Source organism: Equus asinus, chromosome X (genome assembly GCF_041296235.1).
Source record: "Equus asinus isolate D_3611 breed Donkey chromosome X, EquAss-T2T_v2, whole genome shotgun sequence".
NCBI classification, from domain to species: Eukaryota; Metazoa; Chordata; class Mammalia; order Perissodactyla; family Equidae; genus Equus; species Equus asinus.
In genome coordinates, this window is record NC_091820.1 from 104,453,216 (window position 1) to 104,478,334 (window position 25,119).

The window sequence follows — 25,119 nt, forward strand, 5'->3', positions numbered from 1 at the left end:
TTACAAGGGTCAGAAAAAGGCTTCCTAGAGGGAATTGCACCTCTCTTGAATCTTAAAGGATTAGTTGGTCATATTGATGGGGAGGCAGAAGAAATAGCAAGAACAGAAACAAAAAAATATAAAAAGAATATGAATAAACTAATATGACATGCATTTACTACAATTCTGAATGATTTAAAAAATAAAATAGATCCTTGGTTACATAAAATCAATATGAAAACACCCTTATTATAAGGACAATGTTACTTTATTTTCCATCTTTTCTTTAGATTCTCAGCAATAACTCCATGTTTATTTTATTCAGGCAAGTACATATGATATTTCTTCTAAAATGCATGTCAGAAAAACTGGGTTTCATATGTCAGAAAAAATTGTGAAAGATTTTGAAAGGGCAAAAAAATAAAAGAAGAAAGGATTACTGAAGGATCACTGGGTATCTTCTGGAAGGCTAGGCATTGTCTAGCATATTGTTCCTGGTTATCTGATTTTATAGTGGTCTGCACCTTTCATTGGATTAAAAAGAGCCCTGGAAATCTCGCCTCAGTCACTGGTATGGTCTGAAAGTTATCTAAGCAACATCAGCTCAAAAGCCTGAACCCCAAAGTCTATTCTTTGAAGTGGCAATCGCGTGAAGTACCTGATATGCTCCTCTTCCATGAGGCTCTGAGACTGTTCTTCTTTGTTGAAGACACAAATTCTGGCCTGTAGTTTACAGTAGAACCTTCAGGTAAGCTTTAGAGTAAAACAAGAGCATTAAGAGATTAAGGGCTATGGTTAATTTATTACTGTTGCCAAATCTATCATAATAGAGAGGACGAGAATTCTGTATTAGAACATAGTATATACAGTACATAAGTATTTCATGAGAGTATTGATAAGGACTACCCCAGAAGGTAAAACAGGATTATGGGCAGGGAGGGCACGGACAAATCAGCAGGTACTTCCCATAAAGCATACAACTTCTGAAATGTTTATATGTAATATTTTACAAAAACATGCTTAATTCAGAGAAGGCTTTAGAGAATCCCTTCTGATCGGACAATTCTTCCCACGCATCTTTACAACAGTAACATGTTAAACAAACCTAATTATTTCCATTATCTATTTTTATAAGGTGACAGAGCAAATCTTTGTGATTCCAGGGGCCCTCTGAGAAATCTTAGTGGTTTTATATATAAAAGTTTTAGTTTTAGGTATAAAATATATCCCCAAAATTTTATTTGTTCTAAATTTAGGAACTGATTTTGGGAAGGCAAATTAAGAGCTGTCAGAGATTTGTGCACTTGATTAGAAAGGATCGTGAGTGACTGAGAAACAATACTTCCTTACTTCTTTAATCAAAGTACACATAAAGCATGTGAAAAGAAACACAGAAGGTGAAAATATTGTAAATGAAGAGTTTAGGTTCTATAAGTTTTTTCTGCTTAAGTAATCAAGGACATAATAAAAGCAACTTAAATCATAGGAAATTTTTCTTGTAAGACACAGAATCTCTGCTATCTAGGCATATTACACATAAGGTAAAGAATAAACTCTCATATTGTAGGTAGAAGCATTAATTGTTAAAGGAAGCAAGACCATATAAACTGAGGGAGTATTGTAAACATTTTAATATATTCCATAGCTTCTTTTCAGATTCAGGTATTATACACCAAGGCAAATAAAATTCACTTTATAAGTTTTGTCCTTTTTTACACTCTCTCATTTTCTTTTAGAGGATCTGTGAGGTCAAACTGATTTTCACAAAAATACTAAGATGTTATCTGTCTTTTTGACTCTCATCCTCTCCTGAGTATACAGAGGTGTTTTCCAGAGGGCTGTGAGATGCGTAATAATGCAATGGATTAAACACTGAAGCAGATACAAGGATCCAGCTTTCTTCTGTTAGCCCAGATAGTAAGGAGATTTGAAAAATGTGAAACAATGGTATTGTTTTCATGAAAATTTTTGTTTTGAAAAGTATAGTTTTTTAAATAAAAAATAGGTAATTTATGTTAACACGCAATGTGTTCATCATTGCTTTCTAATGAATCAATAAATATTTTTAAATTTTCTCACTTTTAGTCTCTAATATGGTAAATGTCAATTAGTTATAACCTGCATTATAATCCACATAAACAAAAGCTCTTTGAGGTTCTCAATAATTTTTAAGAGCACATATAAAGGGCTCTGGCTTCTTGAGAACGAGTTGGAAGAAGAGACCACGCTAACGAGTGATTTTTTTTCTCCTCCCCAACGCCCCAGTGCATGGTTGCATATCCTGGCTGTAAGTTCTTCTATGTGATCAGCCACCACAGCTCAGCAACTGACAGACGGGTGCTGTGGTTCCGCGCCCGGAAACGAACCCGGCGCCAAAGCGGTGAGAGCGCGGAACTTTAGCCGCTCGGCCATCAGTAATGAGAGATTTTTTAAAAGGCACTTTTTCTTTCATATGCCCTCAACAGACTCAAAGTAAAACCGTCGCTCAAATGTATATTGGCAAAACATGGCAGCAAATAAAGACTCCCAAACTTCTGTGTCATTAAAAACATTTGCGGTACGCAAGCAACGAAGCAAACACAACGCTTAAGATATGGTGTGAGGTTTCATAATAATATTTTTAAGCCTCACTTTTGAAAACAATAAGCTACATCTGTCAACTCCCCAGCTCTTTATTGTGAGGGTCCCGGGAGCTCCTATATGCCGAGTGTTTACAATAGTGGCTGGCACAGAGGCCGTCAGTCTCCGCCTGCCCCACCCCCCGCGGCGACACAGACCGCGTTCCCGCCGCCCCCTGGCGGCCACAGCCGACTTCCGCCTCCCCCGCGGAGCGCGGCAGCAGCAGGCAGCGCGGCCGCCCTACGTCACATCCGGCCCTTGCGAGTCAGGGTTGCGGAACCCTCGCGATGAAGTGCGTGTTCGTTACTGTAGGGACCACCAGCTTCGACGACCTCATTGCGTGCGTATCGGCGCACGACACTCTGCAAGTGAGTGGGGTGGCGGGCGGGTGGGCGGTGGCTCGGCTCCCCGCACTTTGCTCGCCGCTCGCCGCCGCCGGCCTCGGTAACCCTGCCTGACCGCAGCGCTCGGAAAGAAACTCGGGAAGCAACTCGCGAAGCTTTACCTCAGGTGCCGCCGCCGCCACTTTGCTGGCTCCTCCCCGCGCTGACTGGGCCCTCCTCCGCCTCCTCTCCTAGCGTCCCCGCTCTGCTCCGGGCCACTCCTCCTGGTCCTTTCCCCAGCTCCTCCTTTCTCTGGCTCCTCCTTTCCCCGGTTTCCCTCCACCCCCGATTCTCCGCCTCCGTTCCTCCGTCGTCGCCCCTCCTCTCAGCGGCTCCGCCTCTCAGGCCGGGCCCGCCTCGCCGGCCGCTCCTCAGTCCCGGTCCCGGCTCGGCGCCGGCGCCTCAGCCGGTCCCGCTCTCGCACCGCCCCACCTTGCCTTGCCCTGCCTGCCCGCGCCCCACGTGCGTCCACGCCCACCCCCTCCCCCCGCCGCCCTCTTCCTGGCCGGCGCCCCGAACGTCTGTCCGCGCCCTCCGCGCCCCCTTCGGCGCCCTCGTGGCCGGCGCCCCGCGCGTCTCTCCCCGCCCTCCTCGGCGCCCCGCACGTCTCTCCCCGCCCTTCCCGGCCCCCTCGTGGCCGGCGCCCCGCGCGTCTCCCCCCGCCCTCCCCGGCCCCCTCGTGGCCGGCGCCCCGAGCGTCTCCCCCCGCCCTCCCCGGCCCCCTCGTGGCCGGCGCCCCGCGCGTCTCCCCCCGCCCTCCCCGGCCCCCTCGTGGCCCGCGGCCCGCGCGTCTCCCCCCGCCCTCCCCGGCCCCCTCGTGGCCGGCGCCCCGCGCGTCTCCCCCCGCCCTCCCCGGCCCCCTCGTGGCCCGCGGCCCGCGCGTCTCTCCCCGCCCTCCCCGGCCCCCTCGTGGCCCGCGCCCCGCGCGTCTCTCCCCGCCCTCCCCGGCCCCCTCGTGGCCCGCGCCCCGCGCGTCTCTCCCCGCCCTCCCCGGCCCCCTAGTGGCCGGCGCCCTCGTGGCCGGCACCCCGCGCGTCTCCCCCCGCCCTCCCCGGCCACCTCGTGGCCGGCGCCCAGCCCGTCTCTCCCCGGCCCCCACGTGGCCGGCGGCGCGGCGTCTGTGGAGCTCTCCGGCTCCTCGTGGTTCGTGGTTTGCGCAGGCTGTCGGAGGCGGAACGAAGCTGTTCGCTAGGTCTCCCGCCTAGTTTTCGACGCCGCTTTTGGAGTTTTGACCTGGTCTCTTGTTTCTTGCAGGGCCAGTTCTTTCACACCTTGGTGAGCTGGGTCGCTTAATCTGTTAGGGCTAGTGAGGGATCTCGTCAGGCCCGGTACGGAGCAAAGGGTTGTTTTGGAAAACTAACTATAGTCGGTCACAGACTGTTTGGCAGCCGTACTCAGGTCTGAACACCAACGTTAGGGTTTGTTTAGGGTGGTTATTGCTGTTTTTACGGTAGTCTGTTTCAAAGGGCCGCTTATTCTTTTTTCCCCGTTGCAGGTAATCAAGAGCCTTGGTTACAACCGACTGGTCCTACAAATAGGGAGAGGAAAGGTGGTACCCGAACCATTCAGTACTGAGTCATTTACTCTGGATGTTTACAGGTACAAGGATTCATTGAAAGAAGACCTTCAGAAAGCCGATCTTGTTATTAGTCATGCAGGTAAAGTGCCTGAGAATCTCACGGTTTAGTTTTTGATAGACAATAAAAACAGATGCTTAACCTTTTTAATGTAAAATAAAATCACTAGAATAACTCATTGTAGCCCTGTAGAATATAATACTTGAATATAGCAATTGAGAACATTAGCGGAGAGAATTTATTTTTTCTGGGTGGTAGAAGGATGAGAAGTTAATCACTGCAGCACGACTTCACAGTAAGAAACTCTAAACACAGAGGGGCAAAATAACCTATCCAGTTATATGAGTAAAGAGTTGTCGATTGAAATTAGTATTTGGGCTTAGATCTGCAGGACTATTCAGCTAGCTAATTGGTTGAAATGGACACGGAGAAATTGGCTTTGAAAGATTTTGTACGTTTCTTTTAAGTGTGATCGTGAAATGAATGCAGTCAAAAATATTAAACAGCCACATACTGTGTAAATCATTGCCTCCTTTTCAGAGAACCATCCTCATCTAATTAGAATGCCAGTATTTTCAGAAGAGCCTTTGGGAAGCATTGCAGTTTTAATTGCTGAGTAAGTGAAAGAGGAAGTGTCTTGGTTCTCAAAAAAAGCCTAGTTTGAAGAGAGAAAACTCATTAGAAATAGATGTTACTAACAGATTGGTGCATTAGAAACGTATAGGATAATAGCTAATAGGTTTTGGTACTGTTTTATATGCTTTGTGTATGTAACTCATTGAATCCTCCCAAACAGTCTTATAAAGTAAGCACTACTAGTATCTCCATTTTACAGATGAAGAAACTGAGACTCAGAGGTTAAGTAACTTGTCTGGTGAGTAAGTGGTAGGCAGATAACAGTCTGGTGCTGGAGTCTGAGTTCTTAACTCCTCCCTTAGCATTGTCTGCCCAAAAAGGCCTTGTCTACTCACTTATCAGTTTCCTTGCTCCCACTTAAAATATCTAAATGATTTTCGATTTCAAAGTTGAATTAACCTAAATATTGTATATATGCACATTCGTGGGGAATTATTCTTTTCTGTTTTCTAGTTGGTACCTCACAGGCAGACTCTTAAGGAGTGGTCAAACTTTTTCTTTATTGGTGCCTGTCACTATTGAAGGCTTGCTTTTTCTACTTGTGTGGGAATAGAAGTGCAGTAAAGTTTCATGTACAGTATGTTGAACCTGAATCTTACTTGAATTCTAGGCCTATGCCCAGGGCATATTACTAGAGGGCAAGTGGCAAGCACTGAATCCTAAGCCATAATATTGTTGGCAGTGATAAAGAATGTATTTTTCAAGTCAGGTTTATAACACTTACTAGAGATAACTGATAACTATGCTTTTGTCATTTTTGAAGGTATAATTCATAGGCCTGATTTGTTGTTCTGCCAACTAAGATTTTCATCCTTTGAGTTCTAGCTATAAAACTTGGTGGAGCACCTTGACTTTCTTTTAAACTGTTTTAACAAATTTGATCTATTTTTGTAGGTGCAGGAAGCTGTTTGGAGACTCTGGAAAAAAGAAAGCCACTTGTAGTGGTTATCAACGAAAAGTTGATGAACAATCATCAGCTGGAATTGGCAAAGCAGCTGCATAAAGACGGGCATCTCTTCTACTGTACCTGCAGGTATACTAGACACTGATGATTTGACCTCTTAATTCCTGCCTAGCTATTCTTACCCACCTACCTAACCCCGTCTATCTCTTTGACCTCTTACCTTCTCCTACTTATCAGTCATACTTTGATTTTCTCACCTGTAAAACCTCATTTGTTTATCTTCACTTTGTGATCTCTGTGTAGTATTTCTTTCTGTATCTATGGCTGTTTCCTTGCATGTGAATATTTGAATGTATGTGTGCGCGTGTATGTATATATGTTCGTCTGGGTGCACAAGTCTCCTAGTATAATTTTTTGGTTCATTATTTAGATTTTCATTATTCAAGGAAGACGTTTGCTTTTAATTAAGGTGTTGGCTTCAGTAAACACTGGAATCCCTAAATTAAATTTATTCATTCATTAATTCAACTACACCTAATAAGTGGCAGGCATTGTTTTAGGTGCGGTGGATACATGGGTAAACAGGAGATAAAGTTCCTGCTTTCACAGTGTTCATGTTCTAGTGGTTGTGGACAGACAATAAACGATTATAAATGAGCAATTCAGATAATTTCACATGGTGAAATGTATTATGAGGAAAATAAGGCAGGGTGATGTGATAGCTGGGGTGAAGACTGATTAGATAGAATGGCCAGGGAAGGCATGACTGGCTATATGACATGTTGAGTTGAGACCTGAATGACAAGAAAGAGCCAGTCATGTGAAGCTCTAGAGACAGAGGGAGCAGCAATTGCAAAGGCCCTAAGTTAGAAATGAGCTTGGAATTTGGTGTGTTTGAGGAACAGAGGGAAGCTTAGTGTGGCAGGAGTATAGTGAGCAAGGGAGAGTATAGTATAAGATGAGGCTGGGCGGGGTTAGCTCATATGGGAGTTCTGATTTTATTCTATGTTTAGTGAAAAGCCATTGGAGTATTTTAAACAGGAGTAACTTTATGGTAAGGAGTGTTATTTTCTGGAAGTATATTAGAATTCAACAAGAACTGATCAACATCACAATAGAAGGATGAAGAAAATTGCTGGTTTGTTTTCTATTAATTCTTCTTGAGACGCTAGAAACTTGCCAAAGCGTCAGGTCAGTAATTCCCAATTGTTTGACTTTACAAGCTATCCTAATTTATTGTTTTAAAAAATAAAAGCCTCATAGAAGTATTACAAAATACATATTTTTCTTATAATAATTGAAATTAATTTTAAAATAAAAAATAAACCTTAGAAGAAACTGGCTAGAACATAATAAGCTTTTCTTTTAACTTTACTGTGTCTGTCTCTTAGGCACCCAATAAATACTTGTTCATTCGTTAAATATTTGTTGAGCACCTACTCTTTGCCAGGCATTATTCTAGGCACTTGGCGTACATCAGTGAACAAAACAGATTCCTGTTCTCATTGAGAGGAGACAGCTTCATTGATTGTTTCAGGAGCAATTGTTGGTGTCCTAATCTCTATAATGATGGAGGAGAGGGACTGTCAGAGTGGCTTTGTAATATGGAAACCATTCTTAAAAGTATTGTGAGTCACAAAATGGATCAAAGACCTAAAGATTAGGCCTGAAACAATAAGTCTTCTAGAAGAGAATATAGGCAGTACACTCTTTGACATCAGTTTCAAAAGAATCTTTTCAGACACTATAACTCCTCAGTTGAGGGAAACAATAGAAAGAATAAACAAATGGGACTTCATCAGACTAAAGAGCTTCTTTAAGGCAAGGGAAAACAGGATTGAAACAAAAAAACAGCTCACTAATTGAGAAAAAATATTTACAAGCCACTTATCCGACAAAGAGTTAATCTCCATAATATACAGAGAACTCACACGGCTTAACAACAAAAAAACAACCCGATCATAAAATGGGCAGAGGACATGAACAGACATTTCTCAAAAGAAGATATGAATATGGCCAATAGACACATGAAAAGATGTTCATCATTGCTAATCATCAGGGAAATGCAAATCAAAACTACACTAAGATATCACCTTACACCCGTTAGATTGGCAAAAACATCCAAAACTAAGAGCGACAAATGTTGGAGGGGTTGTGGAGAAAAAGGAACCCTCATACACTGTTGGTGGGAATGCAAACTGGTACAGCCACTATGGAAAACAGTATGGAGATTTCTCAAAAAGTTAAAAATAGAAATACCTTATGACCCAGCCATCCCATTACTGGGTATCTCCTAAGAACCTGAAATCAGAAATCCCAAGAGTCCCTTACACCCCTATGTTCATCGCAGCATTATTTACAATAGCCAAGATGTGGAACCATCCTACATGCCCAGAAACTGATGATTGGATAAAGAAGATATGGTATATATACACAATGGAATACTACTCAGCCATAAAAAAAGACAAAATTGGCCCATTTGCAGCAACGTGGATGGACCTCGAGGGTATTATGTTAAGCGAAATAAGCCAGTCAGAGAAAGACGAACTCTATATGACTCCACTCATAGGTGGAAGTTAATATATTGCCAAGGAGATCTGATTGGTGGTTACCAGGGAAAAGGGGGGGTGGGGGGAGGGCACAAAGGGGGAAGTGGTATACCCACAACATGACTAACAATAATGTACAACTGAAATCTCACAAGGTTGTAATCTATCATAACGTTAATAAAAAAAAAAGGTTAAAAAAAAAGAAATCCAGCAAAAAGTATTGTGAGTCAGGGGAGAAGCTAGATAATCAAAATTATGTGGGCTTCAGATAACGGGCATATCTATCAATGGGTAGTTGAGATTTTTAGTGGTTAACATCATTTTTTAAAGAGGAATAAACTCTCATCTTCCTAACTGGTTAATGCATGTCAGTTTTTCCAGATACTTTTGATGAGTATCTTCATTCTAAATGTTAAATAAGCTTTGATTTTATGTCAGTACATTAAAAAAGGGAAAACATTGATTTCATAAACATGTCCTGACTCTACTCAGACTGAAAAGGAAGTTGTACAAGTCTCCAATTTATTAATTTTTTACAGTTAGAAATCTCTTTTTTCTTAGATTAATTTCAAGGAAGATACTAATACCATAACAATCAGTAATTTGTTGTATTTTCATTTTTATTATATTGTTTATTTGCACCAAATCTAGGCTGGGTGGTTGTATGTCTGTTCTAATTTAAGTGACTGGTTTAATTAAATTTCTGAAGTAATAGTTTTATGTTGTGGTTTGGAATCTTATTTCCAACATGCATGGCGATTGTACATTGCTTAATTATATATGAATTTATGGTAGTAAATTACTGGCAAGAAAAGTGATTTCACAATCTTCATGCATGGTGTGGTAGTCTCCCCAGCTTATTGTTCTTGTCTGGCAGCTGTTACTTTTGGTTTCCTTTATTCTGTTTTCATAAATTAATTTTGCTTCAATTTATATCTCCCCATTCCTGAGAAATGTTCCAAAGCCATGTGATCACATCTTTCATGAAATAACATTTCTGAAATATTTCAGTTGACATAAGAAAGTATCTGTTAAATTGATATTGACGTGCAGTGCTTTGTATTGCTTTAATCTTAGTATGCATATCTGTATTATGAAAATACGTTAAAATTCACATGTACAGTTTGAGAAGCATCACAATATTCTTGAAAGTTAGGTTCAGTCATCAAGTGGGCAGTAGGTGAATTATGGAATTTTTCTCCCGTGTTACCTAATATTTTTCTTCTTTTGTTTTAGCACGCTTCCTGGGCTGTTACAGTCAATGGACTTATCAACACTGAAATGTTTTCCTCCTGGCCAGCCAGAAAAATTTTCTGCATTTTTGGATAAAGTTGTTGGATTACAAAAATAAACACTAAACTCTCAACACTTTAAAAACACCCCCCAAATGCAATCAATGGAATGTGGTTAAATTAAATATATAATATATATTGGCAGAATAATATGTTAATAAAATTCCTACATCTATAGAATGTGTAGAAAATTTTATGATGTGAATATAAGCATTTGAGTCTAAATCCTAATTGCAATTTAGTAAATTCGCTACATTTTTTTCTTTTTTTTTTTTTTTTTACATTGGCACCTGAGCTAGCAACTTGCCAATCTTTTCTTTTTTTTCCCTTCTGCTTTTTCTCCCGAAATCTCCCCAGTATATAGTTGCATATATTTTCTTTAGTTGTGAGTCCTTCTAGTTGTGGCATGTTGAACGCTGCCTCAACATGGCCTGATGAGTGATGCCATGTTCACACCCAGGATCTGAACTAGCGAAACCCTGGGCCGCCGAAGCGGAGTGTGTGAACTTAACCACTTGGCCACGGGGCCGGCCCTCTCATTACATTTTTTTCTTAATCTTCATATTTTAGTAAAAGAAATATGTAGTGAGCATTCACAGGTTTTATCGTAGAAACCCAAGTGAATTTGGAATCATGAAAAAAATGAATCAAATTAGAAAACTTTGACAAGAACCTCAAATGTAGTTTGATGTTCCTTAGAATAAAAAAATGAAACTAACAGACTTGTAAAAATATGAGAGTATCTTTAGCTTCATAATCCAAGGAACCAAATTAAAAAAGACAAAAAATGATGGATTGTGTTCTGTGAAATAGAAAACTCAATAATTACCTAAAAGATTTACTATCAAGTCAGATGATCTTTAGTACTTGGAGAAACTACTTTTGTTTTGAAGATTAGAGTAGAGTGGATGTGTTCACTTTTTTTCTTTAAAATATAAATAGAAAATCTTGCCCACTGTTAAAGCTTTACTGGTTTGAGAAAAGTAAATCAAAAAGGACTTAAACCCATAGGATTTATTATTTTTTAAGGACCTCCTCTCACAGTGGTATTGAAACATTTACTGTGGCATCATAAAGGAATTTATAATTTATGTACTTATAAAGTTAGTTTTACAGATGAATAAATGATATGATGTGTATATTGGCCTAAATATATGGTTTTAAAATTCACATAGCTCGAGATATGTTATGAATTTCTGATTAGAGTAATAAGTGGTCTCAAGACCTATAAAATAAACTAGGTTATCCCTAAGTGTTCATAGTTTTCTGCTAGTAGGTTTAGATATACTTCATCCATAAAAATAGAGCATTTGCTATAAAGACCTACTTTCCGTTATACTATCCCAAAATGTTGAATATTCTAAACATTTTACTTGGGATGCATTATATGATGTTTTTGTAGATTTATTTTCCTGATTATGTTTTACTTAGGCTAATATTAAAATAAATTCTTACTAATAGTAGAAGGTGGTGGCTGAGAAGTACTCTGGGTAACAGAAGGAAGCCAACTTGGATTAAAATTTTGCTGAGAATAATCTGAAAAGTGAGTAACCTACAGCTACATAGTTGAGAATAAACAGCACCATAATCCTAAGTGTATATTATTATACAAATGTATGAAAGGCCCTTTTCAAATCCACGGAGAGAAGTTGTCTTTTCTGGGCTCTCTTTTAAATGTGTTTCTGTAATTTGCGAAAAATTGTGGCTTAAAATTTATGTTGATCACTAAGTCGTTAGTTGTCATGAAAGACTAACATAGAGAATGAGGAACAAATGAAAAGGCCTGCTCAAACATCAGACAGCTAAAAAGCAGTATAGGACCCCAAATCTGCTTTGTCCTCTCCCAAAAGAATGCATAACCCAGATTCATTTGTCAGAGGCTTAAAGCACTGGTGTCAGTTGTGTTTAGTGACATCTCTTAACTCCACCTTGTAAAGTTTTATATTAGTTGTGGGGTTTAAAAATCAAAGGATATCTTAGAATCATTTTGATTTGGCAGCAATCCTCATCATTATCTTGAACAATCCCATCATTTCTCAGATTAGGAAGAAGGACAGAGGGTATGACTTGTCTAAATCAATGGCCTTTGCCAGAGCTGCCACTAGAAGCAGTTACTTGACTCCCAGTCCTCTGCTCTTTCTACTATCGTAATATATGTTGTAAGCTTTTATTTCTTAATGCTTGTTTGCCTAGTATTTGTGTAGTTACTTTAATCCCATCCAGTGAAAGTTTTGTTCATTTCCTGAATTTGTTTAATTTATTTTAGAATTATTTCACACTTCACTTAATCAGATTTTCCTTTGGTGTATGACACCCTTACCTGGGACTTAGAAACCTGTGATTCCTGAAATTTTGGATTCTAGCAAAATGCCATTGGTAGCATTGATACTAGATTGAACAGATGAAGACTTTAAGACAAAGAATTGTAGATTTTTGGAGTTGGAAGAGAATTTTAAAAATACCTAATGCAAACCACACATTTTACAGATGAGGAAAGAGGTTAAGATAAGTTAATTGCCAAGTTTATATCTTATGGGTCCTTATGACAAAATGAATGGTAGTCAAGATTCTATACAGTAAAATTTGTTTGGTTTCATTACATGATAGGGCTTAAGGTTCTTGAAATCAGTGAGTAAGTGGAATGCAGTTTATCTAGCAGTTTCCTGTTGGAGCTATTTCGATTTCCAGGGATAAGGAAGCAAAAGAGAAAGTTCAGTATTAAGAAATTCACGTGGAAAGGGTTCAGAGGTGCACGGGTGAATAGTAGAAAGTTGATGAAGTGGGAGTAGATGAAAAGTGATGTTAGGTTATAGGATGACCCTGGAAAGTAAAGATTTTAGGTGACTGTGCTTATAATTTGGAAAGAAAGAAAGTAACAACTGGAAAATTTTGGTTTTAGGTAAGCTAGTATAACCAAGGAACTTGATGTAAGGTTCTGGAACATTTAGAAGTAGTCATTATCTGAGCCAGCCCTGATAGTCTAGAGGTTAAAGTTCAGTGCTTTCACTGCTTTGGTGGCCCAGGTTCGTTTCCTGCTTATGGAACCACATCATCCATCTTTCAGTTGCCATGCTGTGGTGGCGGCTCACATGGAAGAACTAGAAGGACTTAGAACTAGGCTATGAAACCATGCACTGGGGCTTTGGGGAGGGGAAAAAAAGGAAGCTTGGCAAGAGATGTTAGCTTAGGGTGAACCCTTCCCTGCAAAAAAGTCATCTGAAAGTACTACCGAGTGATTTTAGACGCCCTAGAGCACTGTTATGCTTTTGAAGATAAATCATGTAGACAGGACAGTTTAAAAATGTGTACCACTTTGATAGTTTGAGAAGAGTTTTCCAAGACTAAAAATAGTTAAGGATTGACTAGTAGTAATGTAGATATTTTTCTTGGCCTTTTACAGTCATGTGTTGCTTAATCACTGGGATATCATTCTCAGAAATGCCTCATTAGGTGATTTCATTGTGTGAACCTCATAGAGTGTACTTAAACCTAGATGGTATAGCCTACTACGTACCTAGGCTATATGGTGCTGACCTTATGGGATTGCCATTGCAATGTGGTCCACTATTGACTAATGTTTTTATGTGGTGCATGACTGTATTATGGTATAAGCGCTTAATCTCTCTGATTTGTTCAAAATATAAAATTTTCAGAGATGACCAAAAATCTGCATACAGTCTGAGAAATGAGCTGTATTGGCAGATTATTTGAAAGTGACTTTGGGGAGAGATTTCGAATGGGTTGTCCTGATAGCTATGTGGTAATCAGTTTTCTGCTGTACAGTTAGTACCATGTTTCTATGGGGGAATGGGGAATGAAACATAATGATTAGTTAATTAGTTAACGTTTGTCTCATTTTGCAAGTGAGAAAACTGAGCTTAGAGCATAATATGAAAAAGGAGTTTTATGCTACGTAAGTGTCCAAAAGATACTCTTGGAATTGCAATTGGAAGGCTGAATTCCAGTATATTTCTGTCATTTCTGGGGACAAGAGGACAGAATATTTGTCATCAGAAGACTACAAGAAATTTAGATTGAATGATAGCCTCAGGTATATGACCTATTTCAGTTTTTACATTGCTATTTAAAGGATACTGTTGGTTACTCATAAAATCCATATGGAGAAACTCCCAATTGCTTTACTTGGTTCCAAGTTATTTACTGGCTCTTTTGTTTTCTCATTAAATATTTGTAATGATCAATACAAATATCTGTTTTCAGTCCTCTTCTCTATGTATTTTTTCTTGGTACTTTTATCACGCCCAGAGCTTCTCTTACTGACTGCTGTGTCTATATTCCTCAACTCTGATTTGAGCTTCTGAATGGTATTTCCAGTTGCCTGTCAGTCATGTCTGTCTGTTAATTCTCTAAGCACCTTAAACTCGATGTGCCCCAAACTAAAATCATGTTTCTCCTTTTCACCCTGCTGGTATCCTTACCTCTATTAATGGTGTCATCATTTAGTCAGTCTCCAGGCTTAAACTCATTTCTCTAACCTTTAATATCTGGTTAGTCACAAGTACTCTCAGCTTTATTTCCTAAATATCTCAAGCCCATTTATTTATTTGGTTATTTAGTCTTTTAACATAGATGCATAAGAATCTATTTTTTGTGTCAGCAGAACTCAAGACATTATTCCTGTTCTGGAGGAACTTACAGTCTAGTTGAGAAGGACCTATATGTCTTATTCATTCTTGAGTCCCCAGCCTGAAACACAGTAGGCTTTCCATAAATCATACACTTCTGTAACTTAGTATTCTTTTTTCATTATCTTGATTAGGATTAGGTATTCGTTCTAGGAAACACTATCATCTTGCACGCATTCATTTCATACTGTCTTTGACTTGACTCCAAAGTATCTAGTATGTCTCTTGTTCAGAAGAAAGATTTGGCCATTACATTATATGGTGATGACATCTAAACCATAGCAGTGCTGATTCTGTGTAATATCCTAATGATATTTAAGGGTGTGTCAAATAATGGTATTTATTGGGGATTTTTGGGAAAACATATTAAAAATCAGAGATTTATTAAAAGCAGTAGCTGTAGTGTTTTCCAGCAGAAGATTACACGGAGAGAGGTTTAGAATAACTGCCAAACAGCACTCAAGTCCTTGTTAAATGATTAATTCCTTACATGAATATTCTAGCATGATGTTTATATTGTATAGTTCTTTTAATTCTTATAATTTGTGTAGGTGGCTAGACAATAGGTAGGCAAATAAATCTAGTTAACTTCAAACAGGAATGTAGAATACATGCTTCTTGACTTTGATATTGATTCTTGAAAAATATCTTGAGGGGCTTTTATACCATTATATACCATCTATTTTGGTATTTCACTTCTGTATCTTTATTGTCTTTATGAATTTTTACCACATCCTGGCCAAAACTATTTTGATTGACACTGTCATTTTATTTTGACGGCTACAGTCCTGCTCTCTAAGTCAATAGTTCTTAAGCTTCTTTGGGTCGTGAAACTCCTCAAAATGTTTCAAACTGTTGCCTCTTTATACACATACACATTTTACAGTGGATTTCAGGGAGTTTACAGGTACCATGAGGCCCCAGGTTAAGAATCCCTAGACTGAGACCAGCTTCAGTAACTTCATTCCTTGGTCATTGTTCATTAATATTCTGATAATGACTACTCCTTTATAATTAAACCCTCTGATTAAATACATTTGAGTTTGGTAATTCCTAATTTTTATGATATAGCACAAATTAGGAACTTTTCTCATCAAGTTTAAAACATACCAAGCAACACATTTTGAAACTAACCGTTAGTAATCTTATACTATTAACTCAGTGTTTATAACCCATAATGTCTTGGGTAGCACTGTTTCTAATTAATAAAAGTAACTAAATGGAATTTTTTTATCTGTATTATTTTAGGATATACTAAATTTATTTGGGAAAGCAATACAGTATTTTGTAATTTACTCATTTACTGTCAAATGTGCTTCAAAATATTTGTTTGCTGAACTGAAAGTCACTGTTGGAATGGTATCTGTGAGAGGCCATACATTGCATCTTTTTTACTATTCATTTCTCCTTTTGTACAGAACATATTGGTGGTTCTCCACTGCCACTATGAAGTGGGTCGATAGTACACTCCCGAAATTTAAGAGCTAAAAATATTCCTAAATTGTTGGCGTGAGTAATTTTCTCGGTCTTAGTTTTCCCATTTATAAATTAGTAAAACTAACTTCCCTCATAGGTGATTTCTTAGACATAAAACCAATTGTGTAGCATGCCTGAAAATAAAAAATTTCATTGAAATAATACAATCTTTCTTTGTTAGAGCTTTTGTTTTAAGAAGTAGAGCTTTTGTTTTAAGAAGTAAGAATAGGCTTAGAGATACTCTTCTAGAATTCACAGTATATAGTCCTGATACAGAAAGCAAAGTCTTCGTTAAATTCTATGTTTAAATTCATATTTAGTCTCTAGCTGGGTTTAGAGAATTAAAGTTAATTTAGAGGTTTAAGTGAGTGGGTCTTTCTAGTGCATCAAAACAAAGAAAAGAATGTTCTGGTCTTTATTTATCCTCCCTTCCCTCAAGTCTGTCTGTCTGTAGACTGATTAGACACTACAAGGATCTTAAATGAACGGAAAACAAGCCACAGTATTTCTGTGCCAATATAATACATTTTTAAACAAAGTACTATTTTCCTAATCTGTATTAGAATGCTTCAGGTAAAAGTGGGGAAGAGAAGGAAATGAAAGCAAGTGGCTCTTGGTAATGTTTCCTCTGTTTTGCATATGTGAACAAGGATCACTGCTCTGAGAAATCAGTTCTTTTCCTTGTCTTTACTGTCTTCTTCCTAAAACTTGAGGAGGAGGTTGAATAGGGCCATGGGACCAGATTTTGTTTTAGAACCATTGTGGTCCCATTCTTCATAAATCCTGCTTTACTAATTCTGGTTAAATGTCCACCATGAAAAGAAGTGACAAGTTCTAGTTTCAGGGTGCTGTTAAAAAATGTTTAAATAAAGTTTACCATTTTATTTTTCAGTAATGAAAGATCTAAAAATGAAGTTCTATAGAGTTGAGCTATTTCCCACAATTGGCCCCATGTTGTTTGGTACTAAAAATAGTTGAAATAAATGATTTAGTATTATTTTAATATTAATTGCTTTTTCTGCAGGTTCTGTCACAAGTTGTTACATACATGTATTGTTATTTTTTCCAGGTTTATTTAGATATAATTGACATATAACGTATAAATTGAAGGTGTACAGCATAATGATTTATGTATATATTGCCAAACGATTACTGCAATAAATTTAATTAACGTTCATCACCACACATAATTACAAATTTTATCTTTAAAATTCTAGGTCTGTTTATTTCATTTGGTAAGGTAAGGCTTATCATTCATTTTTATGTGGGCCAGTCAACTCTGCAATTTGCCAGGATAATAGGTTAATCCCCCTAAAAGCTATTTTTATGGTTAATGTTAATCACAAATTTGACCATGTAAAGGGAGGGCAAGTTTCTTATCCACCATTGAGTCACAGAGAATCACAGTTCCTTAGACTTGAAAGAGAGCTTAGAGATCATGCAACCCATCTTCCTTCATTTTATAGATGAGGAAACTGTGACCCAGGGAGATGAAAGTGGCATAACCAACTTCTTGATACTCTTTTCATGGTACCATATTGCCTCTCAGAAACTAAAATAACAACTCAAAAGCATCATGTCCTATATACACTTAGAACTATACCTTGTATGTCACAGATAATGTATGCTTTAAAAAAAGATTCCAGGCATATACCTCATTTAATTGGTTGAAACATGGAGTGTTATTTTAGAATTAAAACTATTAGTATTCATATATTGTACTACAAAGAATTTTTCCATTTGATCAGTGAAAGAAAATAATTCTAGCAATTAAAACAACAAATCACATTTTCAAGTTAAATTACAACATAAAAAGTAATTATAAAATTAAAGTACATCAATTTCATGACAGGTCAAATAATATGTTAATTTTTAAAGGTTATTTTCGTTTTCTTGAATTTGTCTTATTTTAATCTGGCCCCAGAGTACACTGCCTAAAAAGTCTTTAAGGTAATCATTTTTCATCCTATTTTCAGATGTCAAAGGGAGGAACACCATTAGGTTGGGGAAAGCTCCTCTGGGGAGCTGTATTTGAACTTTGGCTTGATTTACAGTATAAGTTACGTGAAATTGTTATGGTTCTTATCCCTTATTTTGGCCAAAGAGTAATTTCTTAGTGAACCGCTTTGTCAGGCAGCACATAATAGCAGTCAATACTTAATTAAGCAATTATTATGTACTAAGCACTTGACCTGAAGTATCTTAGGTAATTATTCCAACAACCTTAGATTTAGAACCCAGAAAAATTTCTAGAGCAACATTTCTCAAACTTTGAAATAGTTTAAAATCAGTAGCTATAGCGCATTAAAAACCGTTAGTAACTTGGATGCTAAAGTTACCTGCTTAACTTTGACCTGGCATTTCCCAAACCTTTTTTTCCCCTATGGCAAAGGTAATAAAATCAAGTAATTTTAGTATTCCTTAGAGCCTTTCATATTGCTAATGGACATTTGAACTTCAAAGATATCATTATAGTATGTATGCAGTGTTTCCTGAAATTTTGACCTTGAAACTCTTTTTAGGAACTCTTATTAATAACTTGTGGAACACGTTGTTCTAGAGCACTGGTTCCCAAAGTGTGGCCCTGGACCAGCAACATCAGCATCACCTGAGAACTTGTTAGAAATGCAAATTCCCAGGACCCACCCCAGATCTGCTGAATCAGAATCTCTGGCCTGAGACAATCTGTTTTATTAAGCCCTTCACTTGAGAACCACTGTTTTGGAGTTTTACAGGATTGGAGTTGTTTGCTGTAGAATAGTCAGCCAATTGGAATTGCAAGTGCAATCCATATTTCAGAGGACAGCATTAAATACTATGAAATGGCTTTCTATTATATACAGGATGAAATCTAGTATTGTCACACAGATCTTTTTTACGAAGTCCTATTTATTAACTAATTTGGGGAACGTAACCTGTACTTAACCACCTCTGAGCTTTTGTTCATATCTTTTCTTTGGCATGTGATTCCTCTCTATAATAATTGTACAAGAATTGGGAGAAATATATAGTTCTAGTTCCTAGTAGTATTACTGATTGGATGTGAAAACTTGGCTATGTTTTGTAATTATTTAAAGCCCGTTTCTTCATCTTCTACTTATTTATTTTCCCAATTTATTATGCTATTCTGTTTCTTGCTCACCGAATAATTTTTACTTTAATTTTTATTTCTTAAGATAACACATGTAAGTAATATAAAATATTAAGTAGTTCTCCAAGACTTATAACAAGAATTAGCAGTTCTGTGTCCCACTCCTCCACATCTCTGATTCTGCTTCCTATAGGTGACCCTAGTACATTATTTTCTGTGTTTTGTAAGTGCTATGTTCAAACTTATTTTTGTTTTTTGAATTTAAATATCATCTGTCTTCCACAATAGGAAGTCTATAGATGATATTTAAATTTAAAACACAAAAAAACAAATTTAGTTTTATCAGTTCTTGTGAAATCTGTTTTGAGTGTTGACATTATGATACTTAAGTACAATATTGTTCACATCTGAGCCATATAGTAAGTGTTCATTGATAGATTCTTTTATATAAAATGGTTTTACCTCATTTTTATTTTTTTCATTTGCAATGTTTTCTATAGAAACATCCCCAAACTCTACAACAGAGGTGTACATCTTTCCTAGTATGTTTGATTAGGTTATAACTTTTGTTTTTCTTTTTAAATGTCTTTGCTGGAGTTCTCTGTCCTTTTGCCTGAACCTAGTCATTCTCTATTTAGTCTTGGGATTTCTCCTTTATCCTTATCCTGGAAATTCCTTTTGCTTCTCTCTTACGTTGAATCTTCTGTTTTCAGGACACTGTGTGCCTCCCTCCTTTTTGTGGTTTATTTTGGTTTCAGATATACTCCAGTAGCTTTCTGAGAATGAATGGTAAATTTTTTTAATCTTGCGTGTTTGAAAAGGCCTTCTACTCTCCCATCTGTTGATAGCTTGGTATAGAATTCAAGATTGGAAATAATTTCCACTCAAATATAGAACTTCACTTTTTTTTAGCTTCTAGTTCTTCTGTTGAGAATTTATTGCTATTCTTATGTGTGATCTTCTGTATGTGATCCATTTTTCCTCTTTGAAAGCTTTAGAATCTTTTCTTTATCCCCTGACTTCCAAAATGTTATTATGTTCATTGCTGATCATCTTTTTTGCTTTCATTGTTCTGGTTACTTCATGGACCTTTTCAGTCTATATTTAGATTGAAATATGGATCAATCTAAATATAGATCATATCTTGCAGTGCTAGAATTTTCCTTATATCATCATCATCATCATTTCTCCCCTTCCACTTTCTTCATCTCTTTTTGGGCTTCCTGTTGGTTAGATGTGGGCTTCCTGTTGGTTAGATGTTGGCTTCCTGGATTGATCCTCTAATTTTCTTGTTTTTTCTCTCCAATCTTGTGTGTTCTGTGAGCTCCTCAACTCTAAATTCTGTTCCTTCTACTGTTTTTTGTTTTTATTTTTAAATTTAAATAGAGCAAAGTTAGAATTTTTTCTTGTACAGTTCTGTAAGTTTAGACAAATGCATAATCATGTAACCACTACCACAGTCAAGATACAGAACACTTCCATCACCCCCACGCATCCCTTCCTGCCATCCTTTTGTGGTCAGCCCTTCCTTGCAGCCCTAACTGCTGGCAGCAACTGATCTGTTTTCCTTTCCTATAGTTTTGCCTTTTCCAGTATGTCATATAAATGCAGTCATACAGTATTTAGCTTTTTGAATCTGTCTTCTTTCACTTAGCACAATGCATTTGAGATTCATACATGTTCTGGTGTGTATCCATACTTCATTACTTTTTATTGCTGAGGGGTAGTCTGTTGTATGCATGTAACACAGTTTGTCCACTCACCAGTTGAAGAATGTTTGGATTATTTCCAGTTTTGGGGGAATCATGATTATGAATATCAAAGCTGCTAAAAAACATTCATGTACAGGTTTTTGTGTGAACTGAAGTTCTCATTTCTCTTCGATAGATACCCAGAAGTGGGATTGCTTGGTCATATGGTAACTCTGTGTTTAACTTTATAAGAAACTGCTAAACTATTTTTCCAGAGTGGCTGTACTATTTTATATTCCCAGCAGAATGATATGAGAGTTCCGGTTGCTTTGCATTGTTGTCAACACTTGGTATTGTCAGTTTTTAAAAAGATTATTTAGTCATTTTAAGATGTATGTAGTGGTATCTCATTAAATATATACAAATGGCCAATAGGCACATAAAAAGATGCCCAACATTATTAGCCATCAGGGAAATGCAAAACAAAACCACAATGAGATACCACTTCATACTCATTAGGATGGCTATAATCAAGAGAGAGAGAGAGTAAGTGTTGATAGGATGTGGAGAAATGGGAACCCTCATATACTACTGATGAGAATGTAAAATGGTGCAACTGCCGTGGAAAATTGACAGTTCCTCAGATGGTTAAATGTAGAGTTACCATATGATCCAACAACTCTACTTCTAGGTATTACCCAAGAGAATAGAAACATCCAAACAAAAACTTGCACGTGAGTATTTATAACAGCATTAGTCATAATACCCCAAAATTGTAAACCACCCAAATGTCCATCAACTGATGAGTGAATAAATAAAACGTAGTTTAATTATACAAAGGATTAAAATAGTGATACATGCTACAACATGGGCAAACCTTGAAAACGTTATGTTAAGTGAAAGAAGCCAGTTACACAGCACCATATATTGTATGGTTCTGTTTATTTGAAATGTCCAAAATAGGCAAATAGAGATAGAAAGTAGATTAGAGGTTGCCTGGAGTTGGTGGGGATAGAAAGGTTAGAGATTGATGGTTATGGTGTGTGGGGTTTCATTTTGGGGTAATGAGAATGTCTAAAATTGATGGTAGTGATGGAAGCACAACTCTGTGAATATACTATAGACCATTGAAATGTACACTTTGAATTTTATGATATGTGAATTATAAATCTATTAAAAATCACCAGTTTTAAGTGTACAGTTCAATAATTTTTAGTGAATATACAGAATTATGGAAACATCACCACAAAACAGTTTTAGAACATTTCTATCACACCAAAAAGATCCTTTGTGTCTGTTTTCAGTTAATATGTATTACCACTCCAACCCCAGGCAACCACTAATCTTTCAGTCTCTATAGATTTGCCTTTTTGATGTATTTCATTTAAGTGGAATTATATATCTTCTGAAATCATACCTACCCCTTTTGCGTCTGGCTTCTTTTACTTAGGTTTCAGTTTCTCCATATCCTTACTAACATTTGTTATTATCTGTAAATTAATTTATTATAGCCATCCTAATAGGTGTGTAGTGATGTCACATTGTGGTATTAATTTGCATTTTCCTAATGATACAAAGTTTTTTTTGTCAGATATATGATATACAAATGTTTTCTCCCAATCTGTGGCTTGAATTTTCATTTTCCTAATGCTGTCATTTGCATAGAAAAAGTTTTTAATTTTGATAAAGCCCAATTAATCTTTTCTTTTATTATATCATATCTAAGAACTCTTTGCCTAACACAAGGTCTTGAAGATTTTCTCCTATGCTTTCTTCTAAAAGTTTTGAAGTTTTCTACATTTAGGTCTCGATTCATTTTGAGTTAATTATTGTACAAGATGTGAGGTATAGACTGAGGATCATTTCTTCTTTTGCATATGGATGTCAATTGTTCCAGCACCATTTGATGAAAATACTGTCTTTATTGAACTGCTCTTGCGTTTTTGTCAAAAATCAATTGACCATATTTGTGTGGGTCTTTTTCTGTGTGCTTTGTCTATGTATTACTTTCCCTTTGCTCTCTTTTTGTCTTTCTGTCTCTAATTTTTCTTCTGTTTCCTGCTCTTTCTCCTATTTTCTGATTCTCTCCCTCCCTCCCCATTTTCCCTTTCTCTATTTTCTTCCTCAAATGAAGTATATGGATTAGTATTAATTGAAGTTTTGCATACCTTAGTTTTAGTTTAAATAGCAATAAATATGAAGAATTTATATTTTCTCTACAAGTAAAAAGTGCCAAAAATGAATTAACTTTTCACTATAACCCTTAATTTTTCTTAGTGAATTTGTAGCCTTAAAGAAAGATGTTGATCCCTCTTCCAAAACCTTGTTTCAGAAATTTGCAAAAGGAATCATTTCTCCAGTTTTATGGTTTCTTTAAGAAAGAAATTAGTTAAGGTAATATCAAATTGGCATGCTAAAGGAAGTAAAGATTTTATTCTTTTTTTCTACCATGCTTTTATTTCATTCCCGAATTATAATGTTGGTTTGTGGTGCTTTTCCTATAGGGGGCGGTCATGATTACTACTGGATCCACAGATACAAGAAAGACAATTTTCCCAGCAGCTTAATTTTGCAACTTTTCCAAAGCCAGCTTTGGATCTATTTATTTTTTTAACACTTAGAAAAAATAGGAAAGGAATTGGATTTTGACATTTAAATAAAAATGAGACACTTGGCAGTGGAATCAAGTAATACAAGTGACCAGTCCTGTCTTTGAACGTTACAAAGCACGGTCATATCTTACTTTGATTTTCTCAGAATCCAGAGTAGTTTTTCCAGAATAGTGCCCTAATAAGACATTGAGACACGCCTCTCATGTCCAATGCCTCTAATGCTGTGCCACAGCATTTTAAATGTAGTCTATTAGAAAGTTTGTGGGTAAGATATTCCTTTCGTGCTGCTTCAATTTAAGTTTTCATTGTTTCTATTTTTTTAAGAAACACACTTTTTGCATTTTCGTTTTGTTGATGCTATACAATAGTTTGGAGACATTAGTCAAGAATTATATCAGTGTTCCCTACATAGCTAATGGATTTAGTTTCTGTGATCCTAAGTGAGAGTTACTAGTATTTAGGAGAACTAAATGAGAAGATTTCTTAAACTCCCTACCTGAAATATCCAGATAACTGCTTTGGCACTACTTTGCTTGAACTGTGACTTCTGCTCCTGTAGATCAAGTGAGCCTCCCCCAAAACACACACACTTTCTCTGCTATTTAAGACATTCCTAATAAAAAAGCTTACTAGTTAATTAGGTTCAGATATTTTTCCTCTCATTTCCATGAAACTATGAAAGGAGCAGGGAACTTCGGCAGAGACTGTAGTTGAAAATTCAGGCAGAGATCTTAAAGCAATGTAATGTGGGCCAGGCTGCATCTTACACACCTGAGACTTAGGGAGTCCCTTTGCAGCCTCGTGCAGCAGCAGTTGCCCTGAGTTAAGCTGCAAACTCGGCTTCCTTTTGGTCCCAAAGCTCAGCTGTTTGTGCATACTTCCCTCAACCTCGGGCTGATTGGGTTAATCCTACCCTTTCCCAACAAGGTAGTTCTGCAAGTACCTTCTCCCTTCTGTATCTCCTTCTCAAATCAAGTTCTCTATTCCTAGGAGCATCGGCTCTTCCTCTTCTTTTCACAGGGTCCCAACTTGTCCTGGGCAAGCCAGCCCTTGCTTCTCCTGCTCCTAAGAAGTGCAAGATTCTGCAGCGCTGACTCCAACTGCCTTCTCATACCTAGACTTTGAGCTTCTTTCCGGATACCTGCATAAGCAAGCCGTTGGCACTGCTACCCCTTCCTGGCTGCACCCTGCCTTTTCCTTCTTGCCACACTTGTGTTCCTTTCTCCTTCTCCCCACCCCACCCCGCGCCGTGCACAATGCATAAAGGATGGAAAAAGTACTCCGGCCAGAAGGCTCTGAGTGAGGCATCAATGGATGAATATTTAGGCAGCTTAGGGCTGTTTCGAAAGCTGACTGCCAAGGATGCCTCTTGCCTCTTTCGGGCTATTTCGGAGCAGGTAAAAGGAAAACAAATGTATCTCCCCATATGAGTTTTCAGAGTTTGAGACATGGCACGGTACTGTAGCTAGAAGACTTGTAGCCCACCAAAACAAAAAACAATTCTCTTTCCTAGTAAATATATCCCGGCTTGGCTGCTACTTACTAGCTTTGTGCATGCCTTTGCTAATTAGTCCAAGTATACTGTTGTACATTTGCTGTCTTTTCTGTTTTTTAAAAGGTCACTCTGAAATGTAAGCTAAAGTAACGGGGTTAGAGAGAACTTT

At 37.7% G+C, this 25,119-nt stretch overlaps 3 protein-coding genes across 14 annotated transcripts in view; 2 read left to right on the forward strand and 1 right to left on the reverse strand.

Moving 5' to 3' along the window:
• DCX (doublecortin) overlaps positions 1-3,762 on the reverse strand; it is a 363,420-nt gene extending 359,658 nt beyond the window's left edge. For all 4 annotated transcript variants that reach the window (XR_011499892.1, XM_070503023.1, XM_070503022.1 and 1 more), the window contains exons 1-2: positions 3,104-3,762; positions 638-732 (exon numbers count right to left, since the gene is read on the reverse strand). The gene's annotated coding sequence lies outside the window, so the exon portion shown is untranslated. The remainder of the gene's footprint in view (positions 1-637; positions 733-3,103) is intronic.
• LOC139042787 (UDP-N-acetylglucosamine transferase subunit ALG13) lies at positions 2,810-14,147 on the forward strand. Of its 5 annotated transcripts, none has more exons than XM_070503026.1 (4): positions 2,810-2,966; positions 4,477-4,639; positions 6,089-6,227; positions 9,884-14,147. In XM_070503026.1, the coding sequence occupies exons 1-4, from the start codon at positions 2,886-2,888 to the stop codon at positions 9,996-9,998; spliced, it is 498 nt and encodes a 165-aa protein (XP_070359127.1). In that variant the 5' UTR covers positions 2,810-2,885; the 3' UTR covers positions 9,999-14,147. The 5 variants fall into 5 exon arrangements, with proteins under 5 accessions (XP_070359127.1, XP_070359129.1, XP_070359130.1 ...); XM_070503028.1 differs by having other exon boundaries at positions 2,826-2,966; positions 4,581-4,639; XM_070503029.1 differs by having other exon boundaries at positions 2,937-3,108; positions 4,581-4,639.
• Positions 10,007-25,119, forward strand: part of LOC106845125 (ALG13 UDP-N-acetylglucosaminyltransferase subunit) — a 60,655-nt gene continuing 45,542 nt past the window's right edge. For 2 of the 5 annotated variants that reach the window (XM_070503018.1, XM_044764322.2), the window contains exon 1: positions 10,007-24,852. In XM_070503018.1, the coding sequence (XP_070359119.1) occupies positions 24,712-24,852 (141 nt within the window). In that variant the 5' untranslated portion in view covers positions 10,007-24,711. The remainder of the gene's footprint in view (positions 24,853-25,119) is intronic. The other 3 variants (XM_070503017.1, XM_070503019.1, XM_070503020.1) reach the window with 3 other exon arrangements.

Excerpts from the sequence above, each read along its gene's own strand:
- LOC139042787 (XM_070503026.1), top strand. The coding sequence starts at position 2,886 with ATGAAGTGCGTGTTCGTTACTGTAGGGACCACCAGCTTCGACGACCTC. Across the intron at positions 4,640-6,088 it reads TCTTGTTATTAGTCATGCAG|GTGCAGGAAGCTGTTTGGAG; the intron begins GTAAAGTGCCTG and ends CTATTTTTGTAG. Across the intron at positions 6,228-9,883 it reads CTCTTCTACTGTACCTGCAG|CACGCTTCCTGGGCTGTTAC; the intron begins GTATACTAGACA and ends CTTTTGTTTTAG.